Here is an 18,756-nt window from a genome sequence, read left to right as displayed (position 1 = left end):
ATGGAATAGAATGGAGAGTTCAGTAATGACCCACACATATACAGACAACTGATTTTTCACAAAGGCGCAAAGGCAACTAAATGCAGAAAGGATGGTCTTTTCAATAAATGGTGCCGGAACAATTGGATATCCATATGGAAAAAAGAAGAACTTTGGTCAATACCTTGTACCACATATAAAAGTTAACTCAAAATGGACCACAGACCTAAATGTAGAACCTAAAATGATAACACTTCTAGAAAAAAATAAGAGCAAAATCTTTGTGACCTTGGGTTAGGCAAAGACTTCTTAGATATGACATCATAAGCAAAATCCATAAAAGAACAAATTGACAAATTGGACTTCATCAGAATTCAAACTTCTGCTCTGTGAAAGACACTGTTTGGAGACTGAAAAGACAAGTTAGAGACTGGGAGAAAATAATTGCAAATAACATACAAATGACTTGTATCCAGAATACACAAATAACTCTCAAAACTCCATAATAAGTAAACAAACAACCCCAATTTAAAAAGTGGGCAAAAGATTTGAATAGACACTTCACCAAAAAAGCTGCATGATGACAAGGAGGCACATGAAAAGGTGTTCAACATCATCAGTTATTAGGGAAATGCAAATGAAAACCAGAATGAGATACCCCTGCATGCTATCAGAATGACGGAAATTTAAAAAATACTGCTAACACCAAGTGCTGATGAGGATGTGGAGAAACTGAGACTCTAACACACGGCTGGTGCTTATATAAAATGGTACAGCCACCTTGGAAAACAGTATTGGAGTTTCTTCAAGAAATTAAAGAAAGATAGATCTACCGTATGATCAAGCCATTCCATTCTTAGGTATTTACCCAAGAGAAAAGAAAGCCTACGTCATACAAAGACTTGTACGTGAATGTTCATAGAAGTTTTATTTGTAGTAGCCGAGACAGGGAGACAACCCAAATGTCCATCAGCAGGTGAACTGGTAAATTTTTATACATCCATACCATAGAACACTACTCAACAATTAAAAGGAATGAACTGCTGATACACACAACAACATGGGTGGACCTCAAAATCATTATGCTGAGTGAAAGAAGTGAGATCAAAATAAGTGTTCATACTGTATGATTTCATTTGTATAAAACTCTAGAAAACGCAAACTAATCTACAGTGACAGAAAGCAGGTCAGTGGCTGCCTGGAGATGGGAGTATGAATTACAAAGGAGCCTGAGGAGGCTTTTGAGGGTGTTGGATGTGTTTAATATCTTGAGTGTGGTGATGGTTTCATGGATATAAACATATGTCAAAACTTATCAAATTGCCATTTGAAATATGTGCAGTTTGCCGTGTGTCAATTAGACTTCACTAAAGCTATTCAGTATAAAAGAGGAATACAGCTGAACACGTCATCACAAAGGGGAGAGAGAGGGTGGACAAGGTCTTGTCACCAAATTCCAAACTATCTGAACTAAACATCCATCTCTGCACCCAGCAAACATCCACTCATCTTTCAAGGCTAAGAGCATGCATGTATCACTTCCTCTGTGAAGCCTGCATTGTGCCCCTCCCGGGGAGAGTTGGCAAATTGCTTCCTGAGTGCCCCTACTGACATTGTACCCTGCCAGCCTCATAGTGCCTGTCACACTGTCTTTATTTGTGCACATATCTGTCTATGAGCTCTAGCGATCTAGGATAGTTCTTTGACCACCTTGATTGCCAGCACCTAGCACAGGGCCTGGCCCAGAGTAAGTGCTCAGCAAATGTTTCTGGATGAACTGAATTGGGAACCATCTCCTTAGTGGAGCTCGGGATTGGGGATTGGGACCTCCTGTTACTCAAATGCACTTGTTAAACCAGGGTATGCTGTGAAGACGCCAGAGTTACTGGGGTTGCTTCCTCCTGCAAACTGATAAGATCTGTCTAGACAAACAGACGGGACTTGGAGCCAGAGCCAGCTCAGGTTGCCAGGCCAACCAACTTGACCATGGCCTACAGTGGTAGCAGAAAATGAGAGAGCCTTCAGAGCTACCTGAAGGTTGGAAAAACTTACATAGCGACTTCATTGTGATGGCAGAACAGCCTGCCAGCTTGTTTGTCCATTGGTCTGTCTGTCTGTGTATCCCCAAGCCAGACTCTACCTGGATGTACAGGTACTCGAAAGCAGCAGGATCCCGACGCAGCAGCTCCACCGGGTCTTTGGGAAAGAAACTTATCCGGAAGAGGCATTTCATTCCATGATAGTGTGTCCGCTGCACTACCTGAATCCCAGGGGTGAGAGGTGGGAGGAAAAGAGAGCTGGGATCAACGGCTGGGTGCCAGGAGCCAGCTCGGTGGCTCTTCAAGGCAGGGCCTGAGGCAGAGCTAGGGTGCTGTTTCCTATTCTGTCTTCCGTCTGGCTGATTCCAATTACCATTGGGGAAAGTGATGAGGAGACAAGTCTTTTCTGCCCTTCTGACCCAAAGTGACTAGAATTTTCGAACCACTTATCCACGACTTGGCCTTTATCAACAACCTAAGGCCCAGGACATGAGGTAGGAAGCAAGGGCTCCTGGCAACTTCTCTGACTCTTCTTGCTGTGGGGCTAATGCCTTTGCCTTGCAGAGGGGCTCAGCCTCAAGCAAAGGAAGTTGCTTATGAGAAACCAAATCAAAGACTTAAAATCCCATTTGGAGGTGTAGCTGAAACAAGCTGGCAATATACCAGTAACTGCTGAAGCTGGGATGGGTAATGAGGGTTCATTATCCAATTCCTTCTACTTTGGTGTATATGAGATTTTTTTGTAATAAAAATGCTTAAAAATCCCATTTGGAACAAGAGGCCAGTTGGATCCACAAGGCCCCTTGAGGGGCGGGGAGGCGCTTAGGCCTCCCTCCAGGCAGGACACCCACCTTTCCTTCACAGGTGGGAACCTGTGAGTCTCTGGACCACATCTGGCTGAGAGCCAAACTTGAAGAATTCTTCTTTCCTAAATCCTTTCATTTTTGTGTGTCTGATTTCAGCTTTTGTTTTGCTTCCTTTAGACATTTCTTCCCAGCCAGCCGTCCCTCTCCAACTCCTTCCCTCCCTCCCTGGGAATATTGTTTTTAAAGCAACTGAGAAATTATTTATTTATTTGGCCGCGCCATGCGGCATGTAGGATCTTAGTTCCCTGACCGGGGATTGAACCCCCGTCCCCTGTATTGGAAGCACGGAGTCTCAATGACTGGACCACCAGGGAAGTAAGTCCCCACTCCCTGGGAACATTGATTGGCCCTGGTTGCCTCTCTTACTCTTCATGGTGCATCACCACTGGTGAAATACTATCCAGCAATCCTGGATTTCCTTGGCCTTTTTCCAGAGGCTGGGAAGATAAGACACTTTCTCCTACTCTACTTTGGAACTTGACACGGGTGACATGCTGTCCGTGCTTGGTCCCACTCAGCCCGTTCCCAGCCCACATGTGTCCTAGCCTAAGGGGTCTCACTAGACTCCACTCGCTGACCCTTCCATATTACAGCCTTCACCTGAAGGTAAAGTCTCCCCTCGCAGGTGGAAAAGTCTAGCAGGGCCTCCAGGAGACAGTGGAGTTGACACTGCTCAATTCAGTCTTGCACGCAGTAAATCACCACCCCATGCTTTCCCCACTAGTGACCGCCAAGACTAACAACTGTCATGCCTTTCTTAGGTCACAAGAGACATTTTACAGAGTTTTTTTTGGCTGTGCTGTGTGGCTTGTGGGATCTTAGTTCCCCGACCAGGGATTGAACCCGGGCCCTTGGCAGTGAAAGCACAGAGTCCTAACCACTGGACCGCCAGGGAATTCCCAAGAGACATTTTAAAAAGCCTCTGTAGGTGGGTCATAAAGATCTTGATTTGAGAATTGGGACTTCTGGGAGCTGGCTGAGCATATCATGATGAATTTTCCAGAAAGAGAGTACCTGGTAGCCTCTTCTCTACTAAAGGCCATCTGCAAAGCTATCAGGCCAGGACAAAGGAATTACTTACATAAGCCAGGGGCTGCTTGTCCTGGAGAAGCAGGAACTTGTGGTTCTGTTCTGGCCCAGCATACTCAAGGACAAGGGCAAAGTGCTCAATGTACCTCAGGGAAAGCCGGTCCTGTAATGTCACCATGACATCCTGTGGAAGACAAAAGAGCCTTGAGAGAGAGATCCCTTCCAGCTCTAAGATACTCTAAGCACCCAGAATGGGAGAAGGGGACTGAACATCATGAAAGATAGTCCTGGGGAGAAGGCTGAGGCTGGGAAAGTGGGCCAGACAGAGACACTGGCCTTTACGGTAGCCCAGGCACGGTGCTCCAGGATGAGGAGAATGACCCAGGAGTGCTGTTCAGAGGCCTGGGCCCTGGGGAACACCACAGGTGCAGGGGGTGAAGGGAGGTGTTTCTGAACTTGGCCGGGCCAGGCATATGGCAAAAGAAGGTCATGGCCCTCCCTCCCCGTCTCTCTCCTTTCATTCAACAAATTGTCTCCTAAGTGTGCCCTAAGTGCCAGGCACTGTGTTGGTTCTTCCCTCAGCTTCTCACATAAGTCAGAATGTTCACTCTGGTTTGTCCGGCAACTCTTTACTTAGGAATTAACAAAAGCCAAAGCCACAATTACATGATTAAAAAGTAGACGATTTCTGGACTCATAACCTAAATTGAATGACGGGAGTTACTGCCAAAATGTTCATCTTTGATTTAGCTGGCTTTTAGAGATGATCAATTTAGCAACTTGAAAAATGCATCCACGCAGAGGAACAATGTCATGTGTTTTATGTACAGTCATGAATTTGACTACTTCTGCACTCTGTCTGCTCTGCTGCCCTACTTTTAATATTAGGGTGTCTGGAAGCAGATCCGTGGGGGCTGCCCACATGTCAGTTCTGAGACTTCTACCATCTATTTGCTGTGACTTCAGCATACACCGGCCTCCAGCGTGTGTGTTCGTAGAATCGGCATCGCTGAGCCCCCGAAGGCCGGAAAGAAGCAGGCTTGGGAATGCGAAGCTCCCTTCCAGCCAGGGTTGCCAAACAAGCCCCTCAGTGAACATTGACAGCCGTTTAGCTATTCAAATGTTAGGCTGGAAATTGGTGGGTACTTGAGAATATCTCTTTGTATTATCCAAGTAGTCACAGAGGCGCCAGTGTTGCTGAAGTGCTGGCAGGGAGAGATGATTCGGCTGCTTTGGGACTGTGGACGGCCAAGCTGGTGATTGCCAACCGGTGTTACAAGTCTAACAGCTCCCAAGCCAGGCTGTCAATTCACCCAGGTACCTCTCTGGGACAAGCGGCCTGGCAGCCTGTCCAAGTTCCAATGAACAGTCAGTGCACCCTCCCTGAAGTCATGGTAAGGTCACAAGCCAGGGGACGCTGCTGTCCTGGAAGGCTGGGGCTACCTGGAAGCACTAACGGCGGTGACATTGTGAGGTGGGAGGACACTCAGAGGAGCCTCCACGGGGAAAGAGAAGAGTAAACGCTCCAGCGTGGAGACAGATTGACAACGGACATACCGGTCCATGATTTAACACAAAGGAGGATTCTGACACAGAGAGATACCCACATCTGGAGGAGGGGCACTTGGACACCCCTGGGTGGCCTAGTTTCAATGTCCCTCCCATAGACGGAAACCTTGAATAGTCAAGAGACCATCCTGGGGCACCCTAAGGAGTGTTTTTTGGGCCTAAGTCCCCTGGGGGACCCACCCAGGCCTAAGCCTTCCAAAGAAAGTCTCAGTTTAATCAACACGGGTTAGGCCCAGGCTTTTGCAACTCGAGCGCTAGTGGCACTTTGGACAGGACAATTCATCATTCAGGGACTGTCCCATTCCTTGCAGGACATTTAGCATCTCTGACCCTGAGACACTAAATGCCAGTAGCATGCCAAACCATGGGGATGACCCCAAATACCCTCAGACATTCCCAAAAACTACCTGGGAGGGGGCAGTGCCAACCCCGGCTGAGAACCGCTGGCAAGGCCAATTCTGAACACCTGATAACTCCTCTTAGGGAAAGTTTCCTGGCCCAGGGCTTGCTTTATTTATAGGGTTGTCTTAGCCCCAGCAGGGGCACCTCAGGACATTCGTGGGCCAAGGTGGGTTTTCTGGGCAGGCAGCACTGATTGCATGGAAACATTCGTTCTGGGGATGGCATTCTCTTTCTGGAGAGAATCCAGAAGAAGCAGGAGCAGATATTTCTATCCCAGAGCAGAGCTGAACCTGGGGGTTAATGGTACATCGCCTCTCCTCCTCAGGACTAAGGGAATAACTACAACTTCTAGATGCCCGGCTGAGCCGTTAAGAATCAGAGCTCATTAACTGCTCTTCCTGTGAAAGGAACAGCCAAAGGGACTGTTGGTGGACTTTCCAAATCTTGGTTCAGTGCTTAAGAGCTGGTTGGTATTTAAAAAGCAAGCCATGGCTAAGCTAATCTCCTGAGAGATGGTTTGTTGATTTCTGTGTGTAAACTTGCGTAGGTGTTATTGTATCAATTTAAATCACTTTTGCTTTATAAATGGTTTAATAATCTTCACACTCCTTAGCTCCTAAGAGTCTTGATGGACGCAGTGTAACACGGACACGAAACAGTTTGTTAGCAGATGTGTGCACATACGCATGCGTACACGCATGCACATGTACATGTGTGCACGCACACACACACACACAAACAGTCGCTAGCACACAGTTGGGCATTCAACTTGCCCTCACCACAGTCATCCGAGGACTGTATGTTTTTGCAACAGGATGCTCCCAGAAGCAGGAGTTCAAAGATCAAGACCACCTTGCTCTGGTAGCGAGCGGCTTGGTGCAGACTCAGAGGAACCCAAGGACCAGCAGCGGTGTGTGCTCCAGAGGAGAGCACCTCCTAAGAGAGGACAACACCAATCCAGGAGAGGAGACCCTGTGAGTACCTTAACAGTGGTCCGGCCATCAAACGTGAACGACTTGATCTGCCCATTTTCTAAGAAAACCTTCAGGACGTTGGGGATGAGGAGAAGAGCTTCTTTCTTCATCATCTTCTGTGAACAGGCAGGGAAAAGGACAAGGAGGGGGACTCATTTAGAAGGAGGAGGGAAGCCAGAGGAGGGGCGTGGAAAGGAAGAGAAAGGAGTGAGCGAAGGAGACAGGGAGCCAAAGGTATGGAAGGACAGAGATACAGAGGAAAGAACCCATCAATGATAATGTTACATGGAGACCAGAACCGAATTCTCCAAGAAGACACTGGGCCATATCCAAAGCTCACCCTCCATTCGATGTCACAGGACATCCACAGTCTACTGTGGCTCAAAGCTCCACAGCTCAGAGGGGGCTTGGCCCATAGAGACCACCACACTCTGAAGGGCTGATGGAAGGCCTTAGGAGCCTGCCTCACTCACCTGCTCCTATCTCCTGACTCCTGCCTTTCCACCCGGCCCTTCACACATCGAGATCACTTCCACGTCCATGCCTTTGCTCTGCCAGTCCCCCTCCCTCAAGGCATCCTAGGTCTTCTGCGACCTGGCCCCTGCCTACTTCTCCAGAGTCATATCTTACCATTCCCGGTACCCGCAGTGCTCTTTCATGCCTGCATACCTCTAACAACTCATCATTCAGGGACTGCCACACTCCCTGCAGGACATTTAGCATCTCTGACTCTGAGACAATAAATGTCAATAACACTCCAAATCGTTGGGATGACCCCAAACACCCTCAGATGTTCCGAAAAGCTTTCTGAGAGTGGGCGGTACTGACCCTGATTGAGAACCACTGGCAAAGCCCATTAAAAAAATATATATTTAATTAATTTATTTATTTGGCTGCACTGGGTCTTAGTTGCAGCACACAGGATCTTCATTGCCGCGTGTGGGATCTTCATTGCAGCATGCGGGACCATTTAGTTATGGCATGCGGGATCATTTAGTTATGGCATGCGGGATCTACTTCCCTGACCAGGGATCGAAACCAGGCCCCCTGGATTGGGAGTGCAGAGTCTTAGCCACCGGACCACCAGGGAAGCCCCCAAAGCCCATTTTTGAATACCCGGGGCTACAGCAAGCGCAGAGGACCGGGGTCTAGCCTTACACTAGTAGTGACCTGGCACACATACACAAATCCACTAGAGAACAACAATAACACCAAATCAAACCAACAGGTATAAGATAGCTAAGGTTTCCTAGATGAGGTGAACTGGATTTTGATTTTAGAGGAGGTGGCAGGTGTGGACTATTAGAGAGGCCAGACAAGAACAGTCCAGATCTAGGGACTGTCACGGACAAAGTATGAAAACATAAGCAAGTCCTCCTGGGTCAGGGTGTGGTAGGAGGAGGCGGGGTGGTGCTATTGTGACATCAGATCATTTCGTGATGGAGTCAAGCCACAGTGGGGAGTGATGGGATCTAAAGTTGGAAAAGCGACTCCCCGGTTCTCTCCCTGATCCCGAGACGCCTCGCTCCCGCCCAGCCCAGAGGCCCCGGGTTCCCAGGCTGATGACACTCAGCGGCGGCTGGTTTTATTTAGCACGCTGGGTTGGACTCAGATAATTACTTAATTGATTTTGCTTAAAAATAGACTTGGCAAGGAACACCCACAGGATTTATTTTTGCTCTGGCTGCTTAATAAAGCCCTGGAACACCAAGAGAAAGGGATGGTAGGGTAGCTGGGAGTCACCTGGGCCTGGACTCCCCCGGGACCTGACCAGTGGTGAAGCTGCTATGGTCCACACTGGGATGGTGGGGGGCTGTATTGTGACATCAAGTCATTTCCTGAGCACAGCGAGAGTGAGAAGGTTGATCCCTGTGTCTCTCCCAGACAAGAGTCTCCACCATGCTTGGTGGCCTGTCCGGGAGCGACAGAGTAACCCTGGGGGGCTTCTAGCTACTCTGGGGCATTTATGTGCAGATTGGTCTGCAGTGGGGGCCGGCTTCTGCCTGTGGCTAGATGTGACATGTGGAGAGGGGAATCATGGTGGAGGAAGGGGGAGTGGGGAAGGGAGAGGAAGAGAGAGGAGGAAAAAGGAGGGAAAGAAGGGGAGGGGGAGGAGGGGAGGGATTCTTCACTGGGTGGCCTGGCCTTGGTGGGTTACTCGGTGATGCCGAGACGGGATAGGTTGTACCTATCTGTACTCTCCAAATTCAAGCCTCACTTCCTCTGGGTGTTCAAGGGCTCAGGACACAAATGTCCCCTTAGTGACTTGGACCTCAGGATCTGCTTTACTCTGATCCACAAGGACTCCACACTGCTCCCTTTCCTCTCTGCTCACTGGCCCCGGCTTCTCTTCAACCTCTTCTTCTGTGACTGACAGGGAGCCCAACCACCAATTATTCCGACGGCTTAGCCAATAGGGCCCAGTTGTCACTTGGGCTTCACAGCCTTCCTTGAACAGGGATGGAGGAGGGCCTAGGTGGAGTTTGGGCATGAGAGTCAGGGAAATGGAGATGGAAGACACCTCTGTCCTCTATCCATCCCTTCGTCTGGGTGGCTCTGCCTCAAAGAACTATAGGGGTGCCTGGCGTCCCACTGATTTCTTCACTCAGGCTGGGCCTCCTAGCTTGTCTCAGCTGCAGCTGTTCCTCACGACAGAAGTGCCACGGGCCTCCCGAGAGCCCAGCCCAGGACAGCCTGTAAAAGCACACAGTGCCCGTTAGCTCCGGCTGTCCTTCCCTCACCCACCCCCATGGGATATCACCATGGCCGCCTAATACACATCTTTCTGCGCTCCACCCACCTCTTCTCATTTGCTTATCTGGAACAGATGGCTCAGTTCATGTTAACCCCACAAAGCAGTGAGAAAGAGTGGGCTGGCCATGACCCTCCAGATTGGCCGCTGCATGGCCGTCAAGCATCACCTGCTCCTCGAAATCATACCACCCTGCGGTGGATTCTATACTGTCTCAGTCTGAGCCACTTGTACTCCCAACATCACTGAGAGGTATCCAGAGGCAGGGAACAGGCATTTATTTTGCATCCCATGTAACGCTGGGAACGCAGCCGGTGCCTAATAAAAGCTCTGTGACTTAATCAGTCTATATCATTTCCCCCAGGCTGCTTCACCCTTCATTGCACAGTCTTCTCCAACTGAGACCTGGAGTTGTGGGATCACTTCAACGTGAAGAGAGCTCAGTGTCACCGCATCTTCAGAAAACCACTATTTCCTTCCTTCAAGTAGCCAAACGAAGTTTATGGAGCACTGTGCTAGAGATGGAAATTTCTTGAAGCACCGTGAGGATTCTGAGCGTACTGATACATATTCCTTCTCCCCACAATGCCCAGGGCTTCTCTGGATGCCACACACCCTTCACTCAATACCCACCCAGAGCCCCGAGGTCCCCCCTCCAACCCCTTCATAATGCTGTCCATTCTGAGGAGCAACAGATGAGCAACTGGCCCAGAGCGAGACCTCGACGGCCAGGCCGACTCTGGCCAAGGGCCGAGGGGAGGAGGCTGAAGCTGCACTTACTGCATCTGTTTCTCCAATTGCCACCTGCTCAGAAAATCGGACCTTCACGGGGTTGGATCTCAGCTTGGCCTTCTTCGCAGCACTGATGAAGGCAGATTTGGGGGACTGGAAAAAGAACAGAGAGAGCTGGTGAGTTCTCCATCCCTGGGAAAAACCTGACCTTTGCTGCATGGGACTTAAGATGTCTCCGTATGGGTACCCTTTGCCTTGCTGATCAATAAGCCAATAAATAAGGATTGATTCCCTAGTAGGTGCAAGGCAATGTGCTAAGTGCTTCCTTAGGTGATTGGTATGTTCTGTGTAAGCTGGGCATGAATCGAATTTGAGTAAGTTGAATCCCATTATTAATGCTCTAGGCCTAGGGGAGTTTGCAAAAATTCTTTGTAATAACACGCACTGAAGTTTTATATATTTGATTTCCTTAATGTGAGATATACCTAAATGGTGGTTTTTATTACATCTGAATAGGAACATCGCAGAGGATTTACAGAAATAATCTTATTCATTTCAAAGATATGCCCTGCCCCTAGGATGGAGGCTCATAGAAAATATTATTTTAGATGTGGAAGAAAGGAGGCCTAGCCCTCCAAAAGGATTTCTCCACAATTTCTACACTATTTGGGAGTAGAGACATTAGGGATTTTAGCCAGGTGTCCTGGCTTCCTAGTTCTGGGCTCTCCACTACTTTGTTCATCCAATTCTGTAAGAAATGCTCAATCTGCTAGGCTCTCCAGTTTTCGAAAACTCCCACAAATTCAGCAGGACGCATGGTTAGCAAATGCTGGAAACTAAGTCTTTCCTGGGTGGGCCGTGGATTTGAGGAAATGCAGGAGTCCTGGTGAGGGGCACCCTCATGTCTTTGGGGGCATTTATTCATCCATGTGACAAATTTAGGGAGGGCCCACTCTGTGCCAGGCACAGTTCTAGGTGATGAGGGGTCCAGCAGTGAACAAGATGGGTAAAACTCCCTGGCCTCAAGGAGCGCCCATCCTAGCAGGGACAGACAGACAGACAATAAACACAGAAATATCTCTTAGGTAGCAAATAAGGACACGAGGACAAATCGAGCAGAGGGACTACAGCAGAGACTGAGGCCGTGAGGGTGGGGAGTGCTCAGGGTGTTATTTTAGACGGGACGGTCAGGGAAGACCTCTTCCAGGAGGTGACATTTAAGCAGAGGCCTGAAGGAAGTGAGCTTGAGACCGCCATGAGGATATCTGGAGCAAGAGCCTTCCAGGAAGAAAGAACAAGAAAGTCTCTGAGGTGGGAGGAGGACTGGGGTGTGGGGGGCAGGGCGTGCAGCCAGGAAGCCCAGTGTGGCCGGAGCGGAACGACTGAGCGGGGAGCCGGAGAGGAGTCTGGGGGCTGGATCACGTGTCAGGAACTTTGGATTTTGCTCCACCGGAGGGTTTTGAGCAGACAGGGTCTGACTTGCATTTAAAACGGATGCCTCTGTCTGCTGTGTGGAAAATAGTACAGGAGGATGGCAGCCAGAGGAGGGAGACCCGTTCGGAGTCTACTGCAGGAATAGTTTAAAATATGATGGAGGCTTGGGCCAGGATGGTAATAATGGCGCTATGATCCCAAGTGAGTGGATTCTGGCTAGATTCTGAAGATAGAACCAAGATGCTATGTTGACGGATTGGCTGTGGGAGGTGAGAAAGAGTCAACTGGAAGAATGGAGATGCCATTTACTGAGATGAGGAAGGGGGAAATCAGGTTTGGGGCTCCTTCAAACCGCCTCCCCTACCAGCCTTGCCATGGAGCCTGCGAGCCCTACAATCAAGCATTCCTTTGTGTTAAGGCCCTGAAGGGTCCCCACCAGCTGGGAAGGCAATACATTAAGCTATTTTCTGCCATTAACGCTGCGGTTGGAATTCATTTACTAGATCAGCCACAGGAGGGCAGGGCCCTAAGATAAAGACACACCAGAAACAAACGTCCTCGTTAGCTCTTGGGCCCTGGTCCCAGCTGTGTTCTCTTCCAGAGCCAACAAGCTCACTCCCCACAGAGGGCAGACTGCAGAAAGCCACTGAGTCCAGCAGAACGTCAGGCAGTGGGTCTCAGTGCTGGCTAGAGGGCAGAAACACCGGAGGGAGGAGCTTTAAAAAAAAAACCCGGGGTTTTTAAAAAATTTTTAAATTCCTGGGGATGGGGCCCAGATATTGGTATCTTTTTAAGCTTCTGATGATTTCAAAATGCAGCTAAGGTTGGGAACCACTGAGCTAAAGGAACCTTAGACTTCTCATCCTGAGCCACAGAGACAATTTGTTGGCAGCAGACAATATAGCACAAGGAAATCCAGGGCTGGAGATCGTTGCAGAAAGTGATTACAGTATTGATTGTTCATGGAAGTCGAGAAATGCCTCTGTGTTGCACAGCTTGGTGCTCAAATCTTGGGTGGAGGCTGTGGGCTGAGGCAGGAGCAAAGGGAGGGGGCAAGATAGAAGGATCTGTACTTCTGTTCAGGCAGCTCTGCTTGACTCCGTCTCCACAGTAGTCACATTTCCACCGGAGGTGCCAGACACAAGGTAGGTGAACTCTGTTCTACCTGACGGCCACCCTCTCTTTTCGCTGTGATCATCTGTCATCGAATGCCCTCATGCACAGTGTGGAATGAGGCATCTCTAGAGACCTGAATGGGCCATTTTAGTCCACCCTTCATTTTTACATAAGAAACGGAGGCCAGGGAAGAGGATACGGTTTACTCAATGCATCCAAATAACTGAGTAGTGGAGCAAAAACCAGAACCCAGATTTTCTGAGTCTTGGATTAGCCATCATTCCCCACAGCGGACTGAAGCTGGAAGTCCATTCCTGGTCTTTCGTTCACTGGTCTGGTTCTACCTTGGTCCTAGTGAATGGATTTGAACAAATGAAGAACCCTAACTGGTACCCTCTTATGTGTCACGTATGGAGAGGGGACACAGCCTCCTTGCTATCCTCAAGGATTATAGTCATTTCCAGTGTCTGTTGTACAGCTGTTTTCAGCTTGTTTGTGCCTCATTCCTCATTGACCCTTGTCCTGTTGGTTTCTAAGACTCCATCCTATTCTCGGTCTTCAGCCTCGATCACTGATGGTGAGTCACTCGTTGCCAGCTGGTCTCTGCTACATGTCACAGAGTCAGGTCTAGCTTTATGCTTTGACACAGGTGACGCCTACCTTGCAGTGTGACTTGAGGGGCTCTCAAAGGTCGCCCTGTCCCAAAGCATCTTCAAAGTGCAAATATGGGGCCTGAAGTTCTTGATAACTAGAGTTGCTCATTTGAATTAAAGTATTGAGAATTGGGAAGGCCCTGGTCAACATTCAAATGTGGTACCTAGAAGGAGTAAGGAACCCACTTCAGGGGCCAGCAGACTATGGGCCTGTGTGGGCCAGCTCCTGCCCACCACATATTTTAGTAAATAAAGCTTTACTGGAACACAGCCATTCTCTTCATTTATGCATTGCCTATGGCTGCTTTTGTGCTACCACGTATGGCCTACAAAGCCTGAAGTATTTACTATATGGCCCTTTACAGAAGAAATTCACAGAGTCCTGCACTAACTCATTAGCATGCACTCACCCACTATGTCTAAAACTTACCTGATGATAAGAATCACTGGGAAATGCTCGTTAGAACACAGATTTCTAGGCCTACACCAGACTTCAAAAGTCAGAATCTCTGAGAGGGTAGTGCCCAGGAATTGTTGGAAATGTCCTAACGCACTAAGCATAGACTGAGTACCTTAAAGCTGGGACATCTGAGCTCTTGACTGACCCCATTTTTCCTCCAAGCAGCTGGGAGTCTCATTTTGCAATGGGCACCCTTTCTGGCTGAAATGAATTTTGGCCTGAAACACGGGACTAGAATTGCTAAGTACCTCCGGGGCCATTGCAAGCCCCTTGAAGTAAATGTGAAGCCAGCGGCTCCGTGGAATAAGCAACAGGAGAGGCTGCCTCTTCCCTCAGGACTGAATTAAACAGCTGGTGATTCTTTGACCATTTTTTAATTTGGTGGCTCTATTAGTACAGATTTCAGGGTTGTGTTCACTTATACCTTGGCCAAAGACAGGTACACGGCCAAACGTTTTAGTGTATGATACGGCTGCACTTCGATAATTGTGAAAGGATTTTAAGAACATGGAGCTCAGGTTCCTGAAGCTTTGACAGCCTCCTGATTTCCCTTTCTGCTGCCTCATTTTCTTTGACACCTGAGCCTACTTATAAGCAATTCCCATAGCAACCACTGTGGGAGCCGGAGACAATGGAGGGCCATCCTGGTGTCAGGGGCCCACTGATAAGGGACCCAGGGGTCTTTCGTTCCTGCATTCAGGACTGCCTAGAGGGGAACATGTCCTCTCCCCGGCTTCCAAGGTCCCCCACAAACCACACATAACCCTCACTCCCCATCTATCGCCTAGTTGGGTGTTCTGCCCACAGCTCCCTGGACACATGGGGCTTCTTCCCACTTCTGTGCCTACCTCATGCTATCTCTTCACCATCCCCACCCTTCAGGGCCCCCAGCATCCCTTTTGCTCAGCTAAATGCCACCTCTAAAACCCAGCTCAAATTCTACCTTGGTCCTGAACCCTTCCCCAACCTCGCTATTCCTCTCCCTGGATTTCCTGTAGTACTCCTTGTGAATCCACACCACCATTGCTCATCTCCCCAACCAGGCTGTAAAAGAAGAGATGACATTTTATATTGCTGTGTCTTCCCCTAGCACCAAGCGCAGAGTAGGCACAGAATAGAAGGCAGTAGTTGATTGCTAGGGTTAATATCAAATTACTTCATCAATTCAGCAGATAGGGTTTGAGCACCTACTCTCTGCCAAGCAGTATACTGAAGAAGCTCTGCGGAAACTAATTCTTCTGCGGTGGTTCCCATTATTTTGGCTTTTTTTCTGGACAGGTGGTTCCAAGCAGAGGGGACTGAGACTCTTTGGGTACAGGCTAAGTTTTCAAAACCAGAAAGCTAGGGTTTCATTTGAAGGGACTGTCTGCTTGCTTTGCCAGGGCTATTCTAGGTCACAAGCCAGTACTTTATTTTAAAATATTTATTGAGGGCATACGATGTGACAAGGTCTAAGGGTACCAAAATGAATACATATTCAGTCAATCACGGGGAATAGTTGGTCACTCAAAGATTAAAGAACACTCTTAAATACATATAGACTTAATAAGTGGCTATCTATGCAGTATGGTTTGAGGGTCCCTGGGAAAGGATCCCTGTGACTGCCCAGAATACTCCCCAATGATCTGCCATGGTAACAGTCACTCCTTTAAAAGGAAAATGCCATCAGAAAGAGACTACACATTAGACCGTGTACCCTGGCTACATATCAGAATCATTTGGGGAGAGTTTTCAAAAGATCAGTACCTGGGCTCCATCCCCAGAGCTTCTAATTCAATTGGTCCGAGGCTAGAGCCCAAGGATCAATATGTTTAAGAGCTTCTCAGGAGGTTCAAATGTATAACCAGTAGAGGACCACTGTATTAGACCATTATCAGCCACAGAATGTAGGAGTGGCAGGGGCCTTAAAGATTGTCTGGTTCAATGTTTCCCAAATTCTACTGAGCATCAGAATTACTTGTGGCTCTTATTAAAAGTACAGATTCTTGGGCCACAACCTGGACCTATCAGGAGATTTTCTTCTGGAGACTTGAACATGAGAGTCTGGTAAGAGGCACCCATGAGATACCAAGTGCTACCATGTTCTGTGATGTAGGAGCTGTAACAGTGAACACGTGCTGGGGGTCTTCAAGAAGCTTTCACTTTAGCGCGAGAGAAGATTCTCTCGGTTGATTTCTGCTGTTCATAGTTGTGTGAGCACTGAACTAATGAATACTGAACAGTTGTTCCTGGGGGAAATGTGTGTGTGTGTGTGTGTGTGTGTGTGTGTGTGTATCTCACATAGATTATAATCTTAAATTCTAAAAACAACTCACCCTGGTAGATTCGATTTTCTTTATTTCACCAGGAGAAAATGAGGTTCTGAAGTGTTGTGACTTGCCTGAAGCTGCCCCATTAACAGAGTGGGCATTCAAACCCCATCCAACTGTCCCCAGAGCTGGAGCTTCCTGCACTACACTGCACTGCCCCCTACCATCTCCATCCTCTGGATGGCTCTGCATGACAGCTAAAACAAGAAGACAGAGCATCGTCTTGTTTGACCTCAGCTGGGAATGTGCATTGGGAGACTCAAAATTTTCACGCTGTGCGCATGTCAGCAAATGACCAGGAAACTGCCGTGAGTATGGATTTCGGAGTCACAAATAAATTTTAGGCAGTGGACGAATTTGCAAATACGGAATCTGTGAATACGGAGGATCGACTGTACGTGTATGCAAGGCTGACATTTGGTTGGGATGCACTGGTATGGCCATACCTGTTGTAAAATACTGAGGGATTCTCTCCCACTGATTGGTAAGTAGTCAGTGCCCTAAGCTTCCTGGGTGCCACCTGACCTCTCCCCTGGGACCTCTTTATTAAAGATCAACTAAAGGGTTAACACCTGGCACAGTTAGGCGGCCTGCAAGACTATGCTCCAGTGCCTGTGGCTGGCTTACATTTTGATTGGAAGGCCCCTCCTGTACAGGTTGCTAATGTTTTACCTATCACTCCTGTGTATATGTGCTCACCCACTTTTCAATGTTTCTAGGGTTTAGAGAGCACAAGGCCAAGAAGTAGAATGTAAGCTCTCTGAGAGTAGGAACCATGTCTGTCCTGTGCACTGCCATATTCCCAGCCTGGAAGAGCGCCTAGAATAGTAAGCATTCAGTAAATGTTTGGTGAACAAATGAATGAACTAGAAACTCTCATTGAGGTTAGTCAGGCAAAGGTGTTTGGAAGACATGAGTCTCAAGCCAGGTCTTCAAGGAAACAGCCATGTGTTAGAAGAGATGTGGACCATGACAAGGACAGAAGTCTGCAGGGCAGTGAGAACTAAGAAATGTACAAAGGAGAGAAGGAAAGCAGCCTGGCCACGGCAAAGAGGCCATGGGATGGGCAGTGGGGGCATAAGAACTGGGGGACAAAGGGGTGTTGGGGGCACTGGGATGAGAGTTGGGACAGAGATACAGGGGGGTATTAGGTTCTTCATTCTGCACCTAAGTTTGGACACTTGAGTTTAGTTTAGTTTTAGTTTAGATTGCCGTGCTGGCTGGAAGTTGGATTTCCTTTGTTCCTCCAACAAATACTTATTGAGTGCCTATTCTATGCCAGGTGCTGTTCCAGGCGCTGGGGATACAGCAGTGAACCACAGCCTCTACCCTCGTGGAGCTGACATTCTACTGAGGGAGACAGACAATAAATACCTATAAGTATAATATTTCATGGGAATGTAAAATGATACAGCCACTCTGGAAAGTAGCCTGGCAGTTTCTTAATAAATGAAACATACATCTAATGTATGACTGAACGATCACACTTTTGGGCATTTGTCCCAGAGAAATGAAAACTTAATGCTCACACACAAAAAAGCCTGTACATGAATGTTTATAGCAGCTTTAACTGGGCTAGCCAAAGTCTGGAAGCAACCTCAATGTCCTTCAATGGGTGGATGACCAAACAGTGGTACATCCATACCATGGAATACTATTCAGCAATAAAAAGGAGCAAACTATTAATACAAGCAATGGCTTGGATGAATCTCAAGGGCATTGTGCTGAGTGAAAAAAGCCAACCACCAAAGGTTACATACTCTATGATTCCATTTATATAATATTCTTGAAATGATGAAATTACAGAAATGGAAAACAGACTAGTGGTTGACAGGGATTGAGGGTGGTGAGTAGGGGCACCATAAAAGGGCAACATGAGGGATCCTTTCAGTGATAGAACTGTCCAGTATCTTGACTGTGTTGATACCTGAAGCCACACATGTGATAGAGTGACACTGAAACTTACGCACACATTGTACTGACATCAGTGCCCCAGTTCTGATATGGTACTGTAGGTATGTAACACGTAACCACTGGGAAAAACATGGTAAAGGATGTCACTGTACTAGCTTTGCAACTTCCTGTGAATCTACAATGATTTCAAAACAAAAAGTTAAAAAATATAATATTTCAGCTCTGCTGGGAAAATTAAGCAGTATCAGGAGATAGTGGCAGGTAGATTCTATCTTAGAAAGGATAGTCCAGGAAGGCTTCTACAAGGAAGTGACATTTGAGGAGACCTGACTAACAAAGTAACCCACAATGGGTCTCTGATCAGAGAGGTAAATTCCAACCACGCCACAAGCATCATTTTTTGGGGGAACTGGTAGCCATTTTCATGGCAGGTGATTGGGGAGTGAGGGCTGACTGCCCACTGCCCACTAGGCAACTAATCATGTGCAGTAAGGTGGGGAGGGAGGGGCCTATTGGTAACACTCACTG

The 18,756-nt window shown here is 47.9% G+C and overlaps 1 protein-coding gene across 1 annotated transcript in view; it reads right to left on the bottom strand.

The window, feature by feature from the left end:
- FRMPD3 (FERM and PDZ domain containing 3) overlaps positions 1–18,756 on the bottom strand; it is a 121,903-nt gene that overhangs the window by 30,074 nt on the left and 73,073 nt on the right. The window contains exons 6-9 of the mRNA XM_036839305.1: positions 10,391–10,495; positions 6,867–6,974; positions 3,966–4,097; positions 2,120–2,239 (exon numbers count right to left, since the gene is read on the bottom strand). Of these exons, the coding sequence (XP_036695200.1) occupies positions 2,120–2,239; positions 3,966–4,097; positions 6,867–6,974; positions 10,391–10,495 (465 nt within the window). The remainder of the gene's footprint in view (positions 1–2,119; positions 2,240–3,965; positions 4,098–6,866; positions 6,975–10,390; positions 10,496–18,756) is intronic.

Source organism: Balaenoptera musculus, chromosome X (genome assembly GCF_009873245.2).
Source record: "Balaenoptera musculus isolate JJ_BM4_2016_0621 chromosome X, mBalMus1.pri.v3, whole genome shotgun sequence".
NCBI lineage: Eukaryota > Metazoa > Chordata > Mammalia > Artiodactyla > Balaenopteridae > Balaenoptera > Balaenoptera musculus.
The sequence above is the reverse complement of the archived record's forward strand: the minus strand, read 5'-3'. Positions and strand labels throughout refer to the sequence as shown.